Source organism: Branchiostoma lanceolatum, chromosome 15 (assembly GCF_035083965.1).
Source record: "Branchiostoma lanceolatum isolate klBraLanc5 chromosome 15, klBraLanc5.hap2, whole genome shotgun sequence".
Lineage (NCBI taxonomy): Eukaryota > Metazoa > Chordata > Leptocardii > Amphioxiformes > Branchiostomatidae > Branchiostoma > Branchiostoma lanceolatum.
Genome location: NC_089736.1, coordinates 1,033,959 through 1,049,327, shown reverse-complemented (window position 1 = coordinate 1,049,327; position 15,369 = coordinate 1,033,959). Strand labels below are relative to the sequence as shown.

The following is a 15,369-nucleotide window of genomic DNA, read 5'->3' as shown; positions in this document are numbered from 1 at the left end:
GTTTGTAAATTCCAGAATTCACAGCAACAAAACATTCAATCTTTATTGACACAACAATAATATTTGAAGCTACTGAAAGATTTTACTTTAATTGCAACATTGCAATAGAGTTTGCAAAAAGTCTACATTCTAAATAGCGCCAATTCTTCAGTCCAGTTTCCTCTTGCTTATGTTGTCTCTTTAGAACACCTTTAGTTTACCTTGCCATAGTCTTTGTGCTTTAAATTTGTAGAATTCACAAAGTTTATCTTTGATAATATAAACCCAAAGCCTGAACAAACTATGTATTTGACAGTGTGTTTTGCGTAAGTCTGGGAACAGAGCCAACATTGAAACAATCCCATTGCAAATCTGTAGCAACAGTTCAGGAAATTCCAGGGCAAGGTTCTCTTGTTTTCTGGTCGACACATTTCTTGTGATAGAACCGTGGGGGAACATAGTTCTGGATAAAACCGTGATGCAGGTTTTGTTCAAGACTTCTTCTCTGAGTTTCTGGAAAAGCCTGAACTGAGACTCTGAAACATCATGTTTACATCTCGAGTGTTCTTCATCGTTCGGCAGCCATGTGGGCTGAGGGTTGCCATGGATACTGTGCAGTTTGTGTCAGCTTAAGTCCATTTTTAGCCCTAGCAGTGTATTACAATGTACTTCTTTAGCAAATGTGATATGATTTTCAAGTATGTGAAGGAACAATGCTTGTGAAAAATTTGTTTTGCTCTTGTGAAAAGCATGTACAGTATTAGATGTTTCTGTGTTTATGCTAACAGTACCCAGAGATTTTATTTGGCTCTGTCTGTGTGTCAACCAAGGCTTCTACAATGAAATACTTGTAGACTACGGTTATATAATATCTAAAGTCTGGAAGTGTCAGGTTAACATTATTTGGGAGAAATGCACTTGTACTTATGTAGCTATACCCACATGTTTGAGATGTTTGTTTCTTTAAGAAATCATTCAAACCTTCTTGTCTTCCTTCGCCAGAGTACCAGAACCGACAATCATAAGAAACATGGAACCGCCAAAGTTCGTCCAACCAATCCGAAGCATCGCTGTTGTTGAGGGCAAGCGAGCAGAGTTTGAAGGACTTGTTACAGGTAAGACGTTTGGTTTTCCCTAAAGACATCAGATGTTCCTTTAAGAAAATGTTTTTGAGGTACCTGAGCTGGTAAGGCATGGTAGGATGCATACATGGGTATGTTGACAGTGGCAGCTGTAATATCACGTTACAGCTGGGTATCATGTTACAAGACAGGTGCCGAGTTAAACAGCTGTTAACTCTCTATTTATGCTGCTGCTTGCATAATACATGTATACATGTTGTGCAAGTTTAGTCAATATACACACTGTCAGTAAAAAGCAAGTAAGTTGACAAAGAATCTTCCAGAAAAATGCTTGAGATTAAATTCTGAAGATTCACTGATTTTCCTTGTCCCTGAATCAGGATTGGTTCTTTAGATAAGACTTGATTTGTCTTATTATGGAAAGATAGTATCTATGGCTTTGGCAAAACCCAACTCTTCAAAATAGTTAACCTAATAATTTTTTTTCTTTAATTTTTGAAAAAAAAACACGTTATTGTCAAAATATTGAAGAAAAAGTCCACAAAGAACTGACTTCTGAGTTAAAGCTTTATTTCGGGTATGACTTGTTGAAAAAAGTTGAAATTCCCAGTCTTGATTTTCGTAAGGGCTTGTCTTTCTGAAGGTCAGATGAAGGGTACAGCTGTTCAACCTCCACTTTATTTGACAAACGTGTCAGCATCTTGGCAGCTTCTTATCTTCTGAGACATACAAGCTGCTGTGATTCTTTAAGTAGCCGTAGTTTCTTCCCTTTATCTCAAGTATGTTGGGTGAGTCTTGGCCGTGGTATTCTGTCTGGAGGCATTGTCAGCATAGCTGTGTTCTGCCCAGGAGTCAAGTTTCTGTGTTTTTCTGCTCTGTCAGAAATTACTGACGTCATTCAAAGCAGTATAACAGTCTAAGTGTATATTATCACAATCCTATGAACCATTCAGTAGTTGTGTGCCGAAGGCATGCAAGAATCGAGTTTCTGTGTTTTTCTACTCCGTCAGAAGTTACTGACGTCATTCAAAGTAATATAACAAGCTCATGTATAGTCTACATGCACGTTGTCACAATCCCACTGTGAGTGACACAATCTGTAGCATTGTGCCAAATGCACACAGGATTGAGTTTCTGTGTTTTTCTACTCCATCAGAAGTTACTGACGTCATTCAAAGTAATATAACAAGCTCATGTATAGTCTACATGCATGTTGTTACAATGCTACTGTGAGTGAAACAATCTGTAGCTTTGTGCCAAACAATATTCAGTTCTATTGTTTCCTATACTGTCAGATTTTTCTGGCGTCATTGAAAACAGCATGTCAGGATTGTGTATAAACTATAATGTCATGATCTTGCTGTAATTAAAACAATCTGTATTTGTGTGCCAAGAAAGAGTCAAATTCCTGCCAGCTGTTTCTGACGTCATTGTAGGAGTGTAACAGGCCCATGTATAATCTGTGACGTTAACTGTCAACTGTGGATGAACCTGTCCATACTTTAGACCCCCCCTCCCTCACTGTAGAAACAGCTGATTCAACAATACATTGCAGTGTTCTCGCCAGAATTTTTTCACAGCATAGGGGTCAGGTACAGAAGGCCAACTTTACGCGGCGCAAGCTACGAAGAAATTACCACAGAGTAGGGTGTACAGCTTGTTCCCCTGGAAAATTTTTGAATTCATAACCCAATGAGACACTATTTCATGCATTTTGAGGGATAAATTTTGTGAAGTAGAGTTTTTCCTCTGTCACAACCTCATTCTTAAGCCAAATATGAACTTTTTATAAGATTTATGAAGGGTCACAAGCTTTGTCCCAGAAAGAAACACCCCTATGCTGGTTGAAACACAGCATAGGGGTCCAGATCACAGCATAGGGGGTCCAAATCACAGCATAGGGGGCCCCTATGCTGAAAAGGCCTGGCGAGAACACTGCATTGTCACGGTGCATAAATCTTCCTGAGGCCTAACCTAAAATGTTGCAGCATTAGATTTTGTTCCTTGTGGACTATCTTTTTCTGCTTTTTCCCTTCCTTTTTAGCCTACGAAAAGCTTCCTATGAGACCCAGAAACTGGAAATTTTGGTAAAAGCCAGGTCTTCCCCAAAGACCTAAGATGTTTCAGCAGTTAGCTCAACTGCCATGGAATTTGAATGCTAAGGACAATCAGTCTTTTTTCCCTTCCTTTTTGGCTAAGAAAAGCTAGCTATGAGACCCACAGAACAGATTGGAAATTTTGTTAAAAGCTAGGGGTCTCCAAAGACTAAAATGTCTCAGCATCAAATTCTTATGCTTAGGACGATCTCTGTCTTTTTTTCCCCTCCTTTTTGGCCTGAGAAAAGCTTCCTAAAAGCTAGGAGTCTCCAACAAAAACTAGATGGCCTAAGCCCAAGCAAGGAAGTCCCTTAGCAGCTGCTGTTGACACATTTACTGAGGTGTGAAATTGCCTAATCAGGCGGAAAATCACCGGCTTGTGGCTCTACAGTGCTTGTGGTCACACTGGGGTGTCAAGTGGGCATTAATTGGTCTTAACTAGGTGATAATTGGCTTAGACTGTGTAAAACTACACCTATCCTGTATAGGAGGGATAAACATCCTATTTAATCCTATTCTAGCTGTGAAAACTGATATAGAATCTTTGTTTAGAGATTTGACAGTCATGTTGCCATCACAAATTGGACAAGAATTGAATAAAGATGTGTCTGTTCGCCAGATGACAATCAGTTTTGTTGTTTTTTCAGCTTCAAAAGGAAGAGGCTAGTTGGTCTTTTCACATTTTAGAAAAAGATTTTAGAAACAATTGCTACCATTCTGCTTTGAGAGAGCAATTGTTGATAAATTTCTAGACAGACCTTTGTGTCAATTTTTACATTCAGATAATTTTTCTCTCGGATGCCTTTGTGCAACAGAACTATGTCCTTGTCCTTGGTTAGAACAAGCAAGGAACAAAATAAATGCATACATTGATACAACAAGTTGACCTGCAGTATTATATGGTGCATTCCCCAGGGAATTCTGAAAATAGACTGAATGGGCAGTGAGATACCAGTGCTCTTCAGGCTCAGCCAAATTTGGGGAAAATATGCCCCAGGTTTGGACCTGAATCTACAGACAGCCATAGATATCCATAAAACATTTGCATACGAAATTGAAGCTTAGTGAAAGGTGTATTTCTAATAGCTGTATAGTATAAATACAGAACCTAATTGTGTCTTTTGTCAATTTTGTATAGCTTAGAATCTACCTGTAGATTGTACTCATTTGATGTAAATGCAGATGCAGTCCAATAGCTATACAACATTTTGCCTTACATTGTGCGGCTGTGCCTGTTATAATTGTTGTGCAATAAAGTTTGACTTGACTTTGTTGGGCAAATGACTGGCCTAGCACTTCTTAGTTTAAACAATTTCAAGGACATCATTTTGAATGAATGAATGAATAAATGAATGGTTTATTGAAATTGAAAGAACATTTTCTTATCACTACAAAAAGACAGTTTTGTAGTGAACCCCAGCTGCAGGATTGCACCTAGTTATGACAGTGCATTTGATTGGTTACCTGCTTTCCCATTGCAACTTGTAACACTGTTTTCCATTGGCTGTTTCCTAGGTGACCCCCAGCCGGAGGTAACTTGGTACAAAGATGGGCAGGACTGTAGCCAGAATCCCGACTTCGAGATCGCGTACATCGAGGGGCAAGCGAGACTCGTGATCCCAGAAGTCTTCGACGAGGATGCTGGCAAATACACCTGCAAGGCCAAGAACCAGGCTGGCACGGCCGCGTCCACCGCCGAACTGGTGGTCAAGGGTAAGAACACCCCTGTTTCAGGGAATTGGGACAGTCTTGCTGTGCATTAATGATAGGGTGGAATGGTCCATGTTAAAGTCAGGGGGGATCAAGCATTGTTGTTTAAAGATGAGCCGACTATCTCTATTTACCTATATATTCTCCATAATGTTTTCAGACAAGCCATTTTGGAACAGATGACTGTGTATTACTTTGTCGCTTAGAAAAAAGAAAGGATAATCTTTGGTAAATAGATGACAGTTACCATAGAAATGTTTATTTATTGTCCTTTTTTCCCCCCTCTGTAGCCAGAATTTACACAGGTTAAGTGTTAGGTGATAGTTGCCATAGTCATCATCATCATCATCTATCGGCCATCGGCCGGGACTAAATAAGTACATACATGTACATTACTCCATGTTGCCCTGTCCAACATCATTTGTACTAAGTGTTCATATGCAATCTCAGTGTCTCTGACTAAACTATCGGTAAAAGTCAAACTTCTGCAGTGTACTTGGCCTCCTGGTTTCCATAGTTGCCATGGTAACGCTTGTTTATCGTCCTTCCAGCCGTGACGGAGCCACCAGACTTTACCCAGCGCCTACAGAGCCAACAGGCCAGCGAGGGCGCCGAGGTGCGACTTGAGGTTCGCATCTCCGGCGTGCCCACGCCTGACATCAAGTGGTTCCGCGAAGGAGCCGAGATACAGAGTTCACATGACTTCCAGGTGTGTAATACTCTGCTAGAGAAACTGCTAGAGGGCTCTTTTGATATAGCAGTAGTCATACAGTAGTATCCTGAGAAACCGCACCTGAAAAAAAGGACAGGATAGTTTAAAGTTCATATCCTACACAAAATGTAGACTCAGTGAATGGTGGGTTGAATGCCAAAATCTGGGGTGAACTCCATCTACCTTGTTGTTAACTGAAAATCCCAATTGATTCCAATGTTGGTTTTGTCAAGTTTGGTCTTTTGTACATCATCATCATCATCATGTTGGCCCGGTTGCCCGGACTAAGTGCAAGACATTGTTCATAATGATTGTCATGGCTAATCTTCCATTCGCTAGTTCTTTGTCAATCAGTCGAACGTTCCCTCTTCAGGCAAAGTCTTCAGTTTTGAGAAAACGACACTCAGTGTTTAAATTTTTTATCTCTATATTATCACCCAGTATGTGTAATCCAGGCTTTAGTATCCAGCCATTGTGATAGCCATTGATGCATATCTCTTTATTTTGCACTTTCCGCAGATCGTACGTGAGGGGGATCTGGCAGCCCTTGTGATCCGCGAGGCCTTCCCAGAGGACTCTGGGAAGTTCAGTGTCATGGCGTCCAACAGCGTGGGCCGAGCAACTTCTGCTGCTCACCTCGTTATTTCAGGTAGGGGGTGCCGCTAAACTCTCCTGGTTTCTACAGCGAATTCTTCCAATGAAATAAGATAAAATGTTTCAACGTTATTTAGTTCTTTGTTTCTTTTCACATCTTTATTGTTACTTTCCTGTTGTGTTTTGTAATCTTACTTTTTATAATGTATGTAAGAGGAGAGGGCCAAGATAAACAATTTGAAAGCTTTTCCCTCTGGAAATGAATATGAATTAGAATAAAGTTGTTATTTGGTTCATGCCACGGTAGAGTTTCTTGAAACGTTGAGCCGACTGTTATGTGGCCTCCGTCGGTGAATATTGACAATGGTACCTGACCAAGCAGTCAGACAGTCCATGTCTTGTTGATCATGCATCTGAATAAAGTCGATTATCAGCTACATGTAGCTACTAGTTTGAGAAAAATGGCTGCTTGTGATGTTGTTAGTTTATGATTACTTGTGGCTTAAACTTACAATATTCTGTGTTGTTGCCTACCAGGAGCTGGAGAAGAAACAGTAGCCATGGAGGCTACCACAACAGAACAACAAGTCCAAATCACACAAGCACAGACACAAGCACAACAGATGGATCTCGGATCTGTAAGTAGAGCATCTCGAACTTTTTCTTGAAATATTGCTTTTAGTATCTTTGCTTCTGTCACAAGTTGTAATTATATCATTGTATATTTCTGTTAGGGCATTCAACTTTAAGATGCCAAATTTCCAGAATCTTCACACTTTTTTTTTATCTCTCTTTCAATACTCTCGTAAAAGATTTCTTTTGTATCTTTGTGTCTGTCACAATTTGTAATATCAGTGTAGATTTTTGTTAGGGTATTCAACTTTAAGATGCCAAATTTCCAGAATCTTCACAAATCAAAAGTTTTCGTACTCCTATTTCTAACTTGTGCTAAGGCTTCAGATACTCTGGTATACTGTCTGTCCAACCTTGACACATGGTGATATCACAGATTTTATTCATAAGCTTAAAACGACAGATTCAACAACTGAAATTAGCAACATGTGCTTCCAAACAATGGATAAGACAGGAAAAAATTCAAATTTCCAGAATCTTCACAAATCAAAAGTTTTTGTACCTCTCTAACTTTTGGCAAGCTTCAGATACGATCAAGCCTTGACATATGGTGATGTTACAGATTGAAGCTTGTAATGCTTACCAGTACACAAAAAGCCATTTATCAAAGATGTTTGTCTACTGAAACATCTTACTGAATCAATTTTCAAATGAAATCACAAACACTTCTCAAGATTTACGCTACAGTAATGTATGTTTGCTAAAACTGTAATCAAGGACGTGATTTTGTTTGTCTGTTTATTTATTTATCAAGTTATTTCGATTTACCACATTTGTGGAAGGATTGACATAACAGGTAAACTATCACCTTTTCAAGATGTCATCCCAGACCGGATTGTAAGGTTTGGACCATCGCACACCGGGGCATGCCCCTACTCTTTTTCGAAAGGTGTGGTGGGTTCTTTAACGTGCGCGGGGTGTGGCTCTCCCCAAACACAGGACCTCCATTTAACGTCCTATCCGAGGGACGTTCCTAACCCTAGATGAGCTAGGTACTCATTTACACCTGAGTGAAGTGAGGAAAGTCGTGTTAAGTGCCTTTCCCATGTTTGTTTGTTTGTTTGTTTACTGAATCCTGTCATCCCTTACAGGGGTATGAACCTGGACCAACCGAGGTACGGGAAGCTGTTGTCAGCGCTGCCGCAGCCAGACGGGCCGGCGGTGCCGTACAGTACGGAGAACAAACCGTCTCCACACAGCAAGTTGCCGTGGCCGAGGAAGAGCGAAGACGTGCGGTACGTCTGTCTGTTTGTTTGTTTGCAGTTCGCCAGTGGTTTGAAGTTGGAAATAGGGATGGGTGGGGGGAAAGTTATCTACTTAATATGTATACGCTGGTTTTCCTGTAGCAGAACATACACTCAGACAGGCTACTCGGTAGGTTACCCTCATTAACACACTGGGATGCTGTCACCAACAGGCATGGGAGTGGGTGTAACCTAGAATGGTGTCCAGGCTACAGCCAGGGCTACATGTACCCTACTAGATTAAGGCTATTATAAAAGTCTAGCGCTGGTGATAGACAAAAGATTTCATTTTAGAACATTGAACTAAAAGTTTTGACCAAGAAATTAAACTTGTCCTATGCAGTTACCTCTCCTTCTTACAATTGCAAGTTGTTAACCCTCTTTCCCAATTTGCTGAAGACAGTAGCTTGTATGGTTTGGCCCTGAGGCCACTGCAAGTAGCAGTGATTTGACTAGCTGCTTATGCTTACATTATTTCTTTAAAAATGAGAACAGAATGCCAAAAAGCTATTACCGGTAGTTTTCCGCTTATGGCTGTACTTTTCCCTTTTCCCAATTTTGAGAGTTGCTTTGCATTGCTTTCTTCTTGCATGCACCTTCCTTGACAAACAAACTTCAATAACGTATATCACAAAGTTGCGACTTTAAAAGGAACCCTTCAAGCTTTGTGAATAATGCTCAGCTGGTGAACATTGTTGATTGTGCCACAAAAATGCTGAAGCTAACCACCAAACAAACCAATATTCTCCCTTGCACACATTTGAGTTTTGAGATGGCCCCTAGAGCTGATATCAACACTAGAAAGGTAAGATGGCTTCTACAGGCTGCCCGCTAACTTTTCTGCTCGCTGCTTTTTTGCTTCGCAGATTCAAACGTCAGAGCAACAGGTCACAATGACAGAGCAACAAACGGTACGTCGCTAACACGCTTCCCTCCCTGCTTACTATAGCTTTACTTAAAGGCAGGCTAAACTTAATTTCGTAAAGCATACTGCAGTATGTTAAGTATACCACTAAGACCAGTTCTGACTTCTTTTACATGAGTCCATCATAGATTAGCGTTTTTACAACATTTGAAATTTGCGGCGTGGTGATGTAATACTGGCGATGTCCAAAGACCTTTGACCTTTGTGACGTCAGATTCCGAGTCGGAGGAATGGCGTCTGGAGCAATTCCTATGGTGCAGGTGCGGCCGAATCGGAATCTGACGTCACAAAGGTCAAAGGTCTTTCAACATCGCCAGTATTACATCACCACACCTCAAATTTCAAATATTGTAAAAACGCTAATCTATGATGGACTCATGTAAAAGAAGTCAGAACTGGTCTTAGTGGTATATCTAACATACTGCAGTATGCTTTACGAAATTAAGTTTAGCCTGCCTTTAAGGTTACAAAATCTGTATAGGGTCAGGCTATCTATGTAACTACGTAGTGTAGCTATGGCCTTAAGACTCTAGCTAAGTATAAGTCTTTCTTTAATAACGTTGTAACTTTAGCAATTACATTGTAAGTTTTAGCATTTTTAACAGAAGCTTGAGTTGCTCCTTTAATTTTACACAAGAAAACAAAATCTGGTTTTTGTAGAGTCAGGCAATCTTTATAGTGTAGCTACAGGTTTAAGAAGTCTTTTCATTAAGTTGTACTTTTATCGCAATTCTAAAGTTCAAGCTTTTGATAGAAGCTTACAAACCCTGTCGTCTTCTTAATGTAACACAGCCTACACTTGCTTTTATGCTTCAGCAAACCTCATTGTTCCTCTGCAAGTTTTTTATAATTATATAATGCAATCTTTATATGCAGCTTAATTCTCCATTCTCATCGTGTGATTCAGCAGATCTGCAAGTGGCTTTAACTATGCTCTAACAGCTTTTATGCAGCTTAATGCTTTGCAGTTTTTGATGGCAGCTTGCTTTGCTTTGCAGATGCAGGCTTCTAGTACAGCTAGTATGCAGGCATCTAGTATGTCTAGTGTGGAGCAAGCTTCTAGTATGATAATGTCAAGTATGGCAGCTGAAGAACGCACAGTTTCACAGCAGCAAGAAATGGTAAGGCTCAGCAACATGCTTTTTTAACATTTAAGCTCTCATTGCAAGTTGACGACTTTTTGATAGCCTGAGTGTCATCCTGTTTCAGTTCCAGGCTCTACCTTTACGAAACAGGAAGAGCCTTTACAAAACAGGCAGAGCCTGGAACTGGAACAGGATGACACTCAAGCTAACTTTTTATGGCTTGGCCAAAAAAAAATCGTTGTACTTGTTTGCAGCAAACCAGTTCTTCTTTTCATCAGTACTGAGTTACTCTTAGACTAACACATATTAAGTGATAAAACAGGGCTTTCCAACCATAGAAATGACTGAATGTAAAAAATAACTTTGCAGGTAAGTTTCAAGGATGGATAAATTTAATGTTTTAAGCCATAGACATAATTAGATGATACAAAGTGGGCTATGATGGGTTTACATGTAGAAGCATAGATGGTATCATGTTGGTATTTCTCCATCCATTCGTCTCTCCATTCATTCCACCATCCCTCTATCCACCCGTGTAGCAAGTGCAATCGTCGTCGCGGCAACAAGTGAGCAGCGGCGTGACTATGACCCGCGAGACACGCGAAGTCGGCGCCGTGACTCAGACTAGAATGTCACAAGAGGTCGGTTGGGGTCATAGTTCATGGGTCGTGTGTGACCCCAATCATTGTGCATGTCATGATTGTCTGTGTCTCCTTACATCAGGCATGTTTATTGTTTCATGTTTTCCATCAAACATACTGTAAAAAAGGTGACAAGAGTGTCATAAGAGGGGTCATAGTTCATGGGTTGTGCCTATATAAGGCATTGCATCTATATCATCGTGCTTGTCAACATGAACAAAATTTGGTTGTTTGCAGAGGCATGCTAATGTCTTCCATCAAACATACTGTAGAAATGGGTCTAGATACAAAAATAAGAACCTCAGCAAAGGATCCCTGGAAGTCAAGATTTCTTTTTGTGCCAAGTTATATGTGAGGAGGAGTAATGCAAAACAGCTAGGAAAAAGTCATTTTCAGTCTGAGCATGCTGCCTTGTGGACTACGGAAACTTATCAGGAATGCACTTTTGAGAAGACATTTCCTAGATCAAAACTGCATCTGTGGCAAACTCATCTCAAGCATGTCATATCTTTGCAACGATTCTTCACGTTGTCATCATCATCATCATCACCATGGCAACCTTCCCCCAGACCTCTCAGACCTCCGTGAGGATGTCTCAGCAGCGTACGGAGCAGGTCATGACCCGGGACCTGGCCTCCGAGAAGGTCTCGACTGCCATCGAGACCACGCCCATCGAGTGGAACGGCAAGAAGAAGCCGCCCCCCACTGCCAAGAAGGTGCGCACCTTCACTCCCCAGGAGGTTGAGGAGATCCGCCAGATGCGGGAGGAGGGCGGTGAGCAGGTGATGCTACAGGTGGAGGGACAATCGATGATGCGGGCAAAGGGAACCGTCATCTCCGCAATCGAGAAGTCTCCCATCCAGTGGGAGCTCCGTCGCATGCAGGAGGAGAAGAGGAGGAGGGAAGAAGAAGAGAGGGCAGCAGCAGCTGCCGCTATGGAAGTTGTGGAGGTTCGTTCGGTTGCAAGCAACAAAAATGCACGAAAGCCTGAACAGAATGGTCTATAATATAGATTGTAGGGAGTCTTACAAAAATAAGAAAGTACAAAGGAAGAAGTAGAGAGCCGCTATGGAAGTCGTGGAGGTTCGTTGGGTTGAAATGGGATGTCTTAAGTCCAAAACAACAAAAATGCATGAAAATCTAGCAGAAAGGGATTGCATCTTTGGTCTATCAATCTCCAAATGCTTGAGAAGCATGGCATAGTTTCCAGAGGGTCTTACAAAAGGAGAAAGAGAGAGGGAAGAAGCAGAGAGGCGGCAACAGCAGCTGCAGCTGCTATGGAAGTTGTGGAGGTTCGTTGGGTTGAAACCGGATGTCTAGAGAAAAAAATGCACGAAAACCCGACACAAAGGGATTGCGTCTCTTCTCTCTCTGCCTGAGAAGCATGGTATAGTTTGTAGAGGGAGAAAGAGAGAGGGCAGCAGCAGAAGCACATGGAAGTTGTGGAGGTTTATTGGGCTGCAAGTTCAGCAGAAGCCAACTTTTACACAACAAAAATGCACAAAAATCTTCAAAAGTCTTAAGAGCATGATATGGTTTGTTGCTAAAGGAGAGAACAAGAGAGTAGATGCCAAAATGGCATCAGCACCAGCTGTGAAAATGATGGACGAACAAAACCGGACAGAATTGCATGAGAGCCTGGAGGACACTGGCTGAAGCGATCTTAAGAAACATTCTGTAGGTCTGCATGTCAACAGATTTTGGATGCTGGGTCCAAGAGTTGCAGAAGTACTGTAAAAGAAAAAGTCCTGCATCAGAACAAAGGAAGAAGTCTGACACAGAATCTTGAAGAAGTCTTTGTGTCTTCTGAGATGCCTTGTACTGCTTTGTGGTGTGATAGCAGCTCAGAGTTGTTTGTTATTTCATCTCATATCAACATCGTTCATTGCCATGAGTTATGCTACAATTACCAGGGAAACAAACCAAAGTTTTGTAGGACAGATCTTTAAGAACTTCTTACCTGAGGCATGATTCTAAGACGTCTTCCCCTCCTCCTTCAGGTGCAGATGGAAGTAGAAGAAGCACAAGCACCTCCGCCGGCCCCACCTGCTGAGCCAGAGGCCATGGAGACTGGGCTCTCACAACCCATCTTCCAGAAGGTAAGGCAACTACTTTAAGACTTGTATCTTAGGTCCACAGCACACAATTTCACAACCAGTCTTACAGAAGACAAGGCAACTTGTTACAGACTCTTTACACAAAGATTTGTATCTTAAATCAACACCATGCAATCTCACACTCAGTCTTTGAGAAGCTACATTGATTTCTTTGAGACTTTTTACACAAGATCCATACCCCACAATCTCACAACAAATATTCCAGGAGGTAAGGCAACTCCTTTAAGACTATATGCAAAGACAATCTCACAACCCGTCTTACAGAAGATAAGGCGATGTGTAATGTAGATTTAAGACTCTTTACACAAAGACAATTGTCTTAAATCTACATTACACATCTTAAAAATGCTGCCTTCAGTCTTTTGAATATCAGTTGAGGTAGAGGAAAATACCCACTCAAGTAGCTGGGTGTCAGGATTTTACAATTGATGATTTTGAAGGAAATACTTCAAGGCTTGCAACATTGATCCATTCAAAAAGACAAAAATTATTTTTTCATATCACCACAAACTCGAGCCAGTTTTCCCCTGCTAGTTATGTACTTACCTGGTTTGCCTTGGACGTTGATAGCAAGCAGGCCAACAGCAGATTTACCAACAACAAATGCACGGGAAGGACCCCATGCAACAAGTGCACCAGATGCGCGCAATGCAGCAGCAGGTGCAATCAATGCAGCAACTGCAACAACAACAACCAACATTGCAGCAACAACAGATGCAGCAAATGCAGCAACAGCAGATGCTACAGCTGCAGCAACAGCAACTGCAGATGCAAAACCTGCAGCAGCAAAACCTGCAGCAACAAAACCTGCAGCAACACCAGGTGCAATCCATGCAGCAGCTGCAGCAACCCATCTTCACCATGCAGCAGGTCGAGGGTCTTCAACAAATGGCTCCCGCCCGCACTGTCCAGCAGCTTCCCGGGATGCAACAACAACACGTTATGCACCAGCACAATCCCGGGATGCAACAACACGTTATGCAGCAGACCACCGTCCAGCAGAGTCCTGGGATGCAGCAACACGTTATGATGCAGCACACGACCACCGTCCAGCGCAACCAGGGGATGCCTCAGCGCGTCTTGCAGCAGCACCCTCACGTGATGCAAACCAGCGGACACCGGACAACGGTCGAGGACATGCAGTCGGTGCCGGCGGCCATTCACCCGGCGGCGGTCTTACACAGCAGCCATGCGAAGGAGGGGGTGTATCGGGCGCACCCAGAGGAGGTTCAGGGGAGCCCGGGGCAGAGGCGCCGCGCCCTGATACAGCTTCACGAGGGAATCCACGCCGACTTCGATGCGCACATCCCGTACTTCCCCAAGGTAGGAGTGGATGTGGCCACACTGTCTCACATCCATTCCACTGCAGAAGGGAGTTACATTCGTACCAGTCTGAGCACCATTCCCCTGAGCTATGTGTTTCACAGCTCCTTTTGATGCTGCAGATGTTGTTCACATTTTGTTGGAGTTGGTCCACATTCATTCCACTGTAGAAGGGAGCTTCAGTTGTCGAAGTTCACTTGCCAGTCCCTAACTTTGTGTCTCATTGCTGCTTTGGTAGACAAAAATGTCATCAGTGGATGTGGCCACACTGTCCAGGTTCTCATCCATTCCACTGCAAAAGGAGCTCATGCGTCAATCCCTAACCTTAGTGTCACCGTTGCCTCAGTCAGTAGACAAGAAAGTCACCGTACTTCCCCAAGGTAGGGGTGGATGTGGCCACACTGTCTCACGTCCATTCCACTGCAGAAGGAATCACCATTCGTACCAGTCTGAGCACCATTCCCCTGAGCTATGTATTTCACAGCACCTTTTGATGCTGCAGATGTTGTTCACATTTTGTTGGAGTTGGTCCACATTCATTCCACTGTAGAAGGGAGCTTCAGTTGTCGAAGTTCACTTGCCAGTCCCTAACTTTGTGTCTCATTGCTGCTTTGGTAGACAAGAATGTAATCAGAGGATGTGGCCACACCGTCCAGGTCCTCATCCATTCCACTGCAAAAGGAGCACTAGTTGTTACCAGGTCATGCGTCAATCCCTAACCTTAGTCTCACTGTTGCCTCAGTCAGTAGACAAGAAAGTCACCGTACTTCCCCAAGGTAGGGGTGGATGTGGCCGCACTGTCTCACATCCATTCCACTGTAGAAGGGATCACCATTCGTACCAGTCTGAGCACCATTCCCCTGAGCTATGTGTTTCACAGCTCCTTTTGATGCTGCAGATGATGTTCACATTTTGTTGGAGTTGGTCCACATTCATTCCACTGTAGAATGGAGCTTCAGTTGTCGAAGTTCACTAGCCAGTCCCTAACTTTGTGTCTCATTGCTGCTTTGGTAGACAAGAATGTCATCAGTGGATGTGGCCACACCGTCCAGGTCCTCATCCATTCCACTGCAAAAGGAGCACTGGTTGTTACCAGCTCATGCCGCAATCCCTAACCTTAGTCTCACTGTTGCCTCAGTCAGTAGACAAGAAAGTCCCCAAGGTAGGGGTGGATGTTGCCACACCTGTCTTGCATCCATTCCACTGCAGAAGGGAGTTCCATTTGCAC

At 42.5% G+C, this 15,369-nt stretch overlaps 1 protein-coding gene across 1 annotated transcript in view; it reads left to right on the top strand.

The window, feature by feature from the left end:
- The window catches only part of LOC136420990 (titin-like), a 93,142-nt gene that overhangs the window by 31,762 nt on the left and 46,011 nt on the right, over positions 1-15,369 (top strand). The window contains exons 23-34 of the mRNA XM_066408133.1: positions 982-1,094; positions 4,673-4,870; positions 5,419-5,576; positions 6,099-6,228; positions 6,711-6,811; positions 7,898-8,041; positions 8,917-8,961; positions 9,974-10,096; positions 10,600-10,701; positions 11,271-11,651; positions 12,702-12,800; positions 13,389-14,141. Coding sequence (XP_066264230.1) covers positions 982-1,094; positions 4,673-4,870; positions 5,419-5,576; positions 6,099-6,228; positions 6,711-6,811; positions 7,898-8,041; positions 8,917-8,961; positions 9,974-10,096; positions 10,600-10,701; positions 11,271-11,651; positions 12,702-12,800; positions 13,389-14,141 — 2,347 coding nt within the window. The remainder of the gene's footprint in view (positions 1-981; positions 1,095-4,672; positions 4,871-5,418; positions 5,577-6,098; positions 6,229-6,710; positions 6,812-7,897; positions 8,042-8,916; positions 8,962-9,973; positions 10,097-10,599; positions 10,702-11,270; positions 11,652-12,701; positions 12,801-13,388; positions 14,142-15,369) is intronic.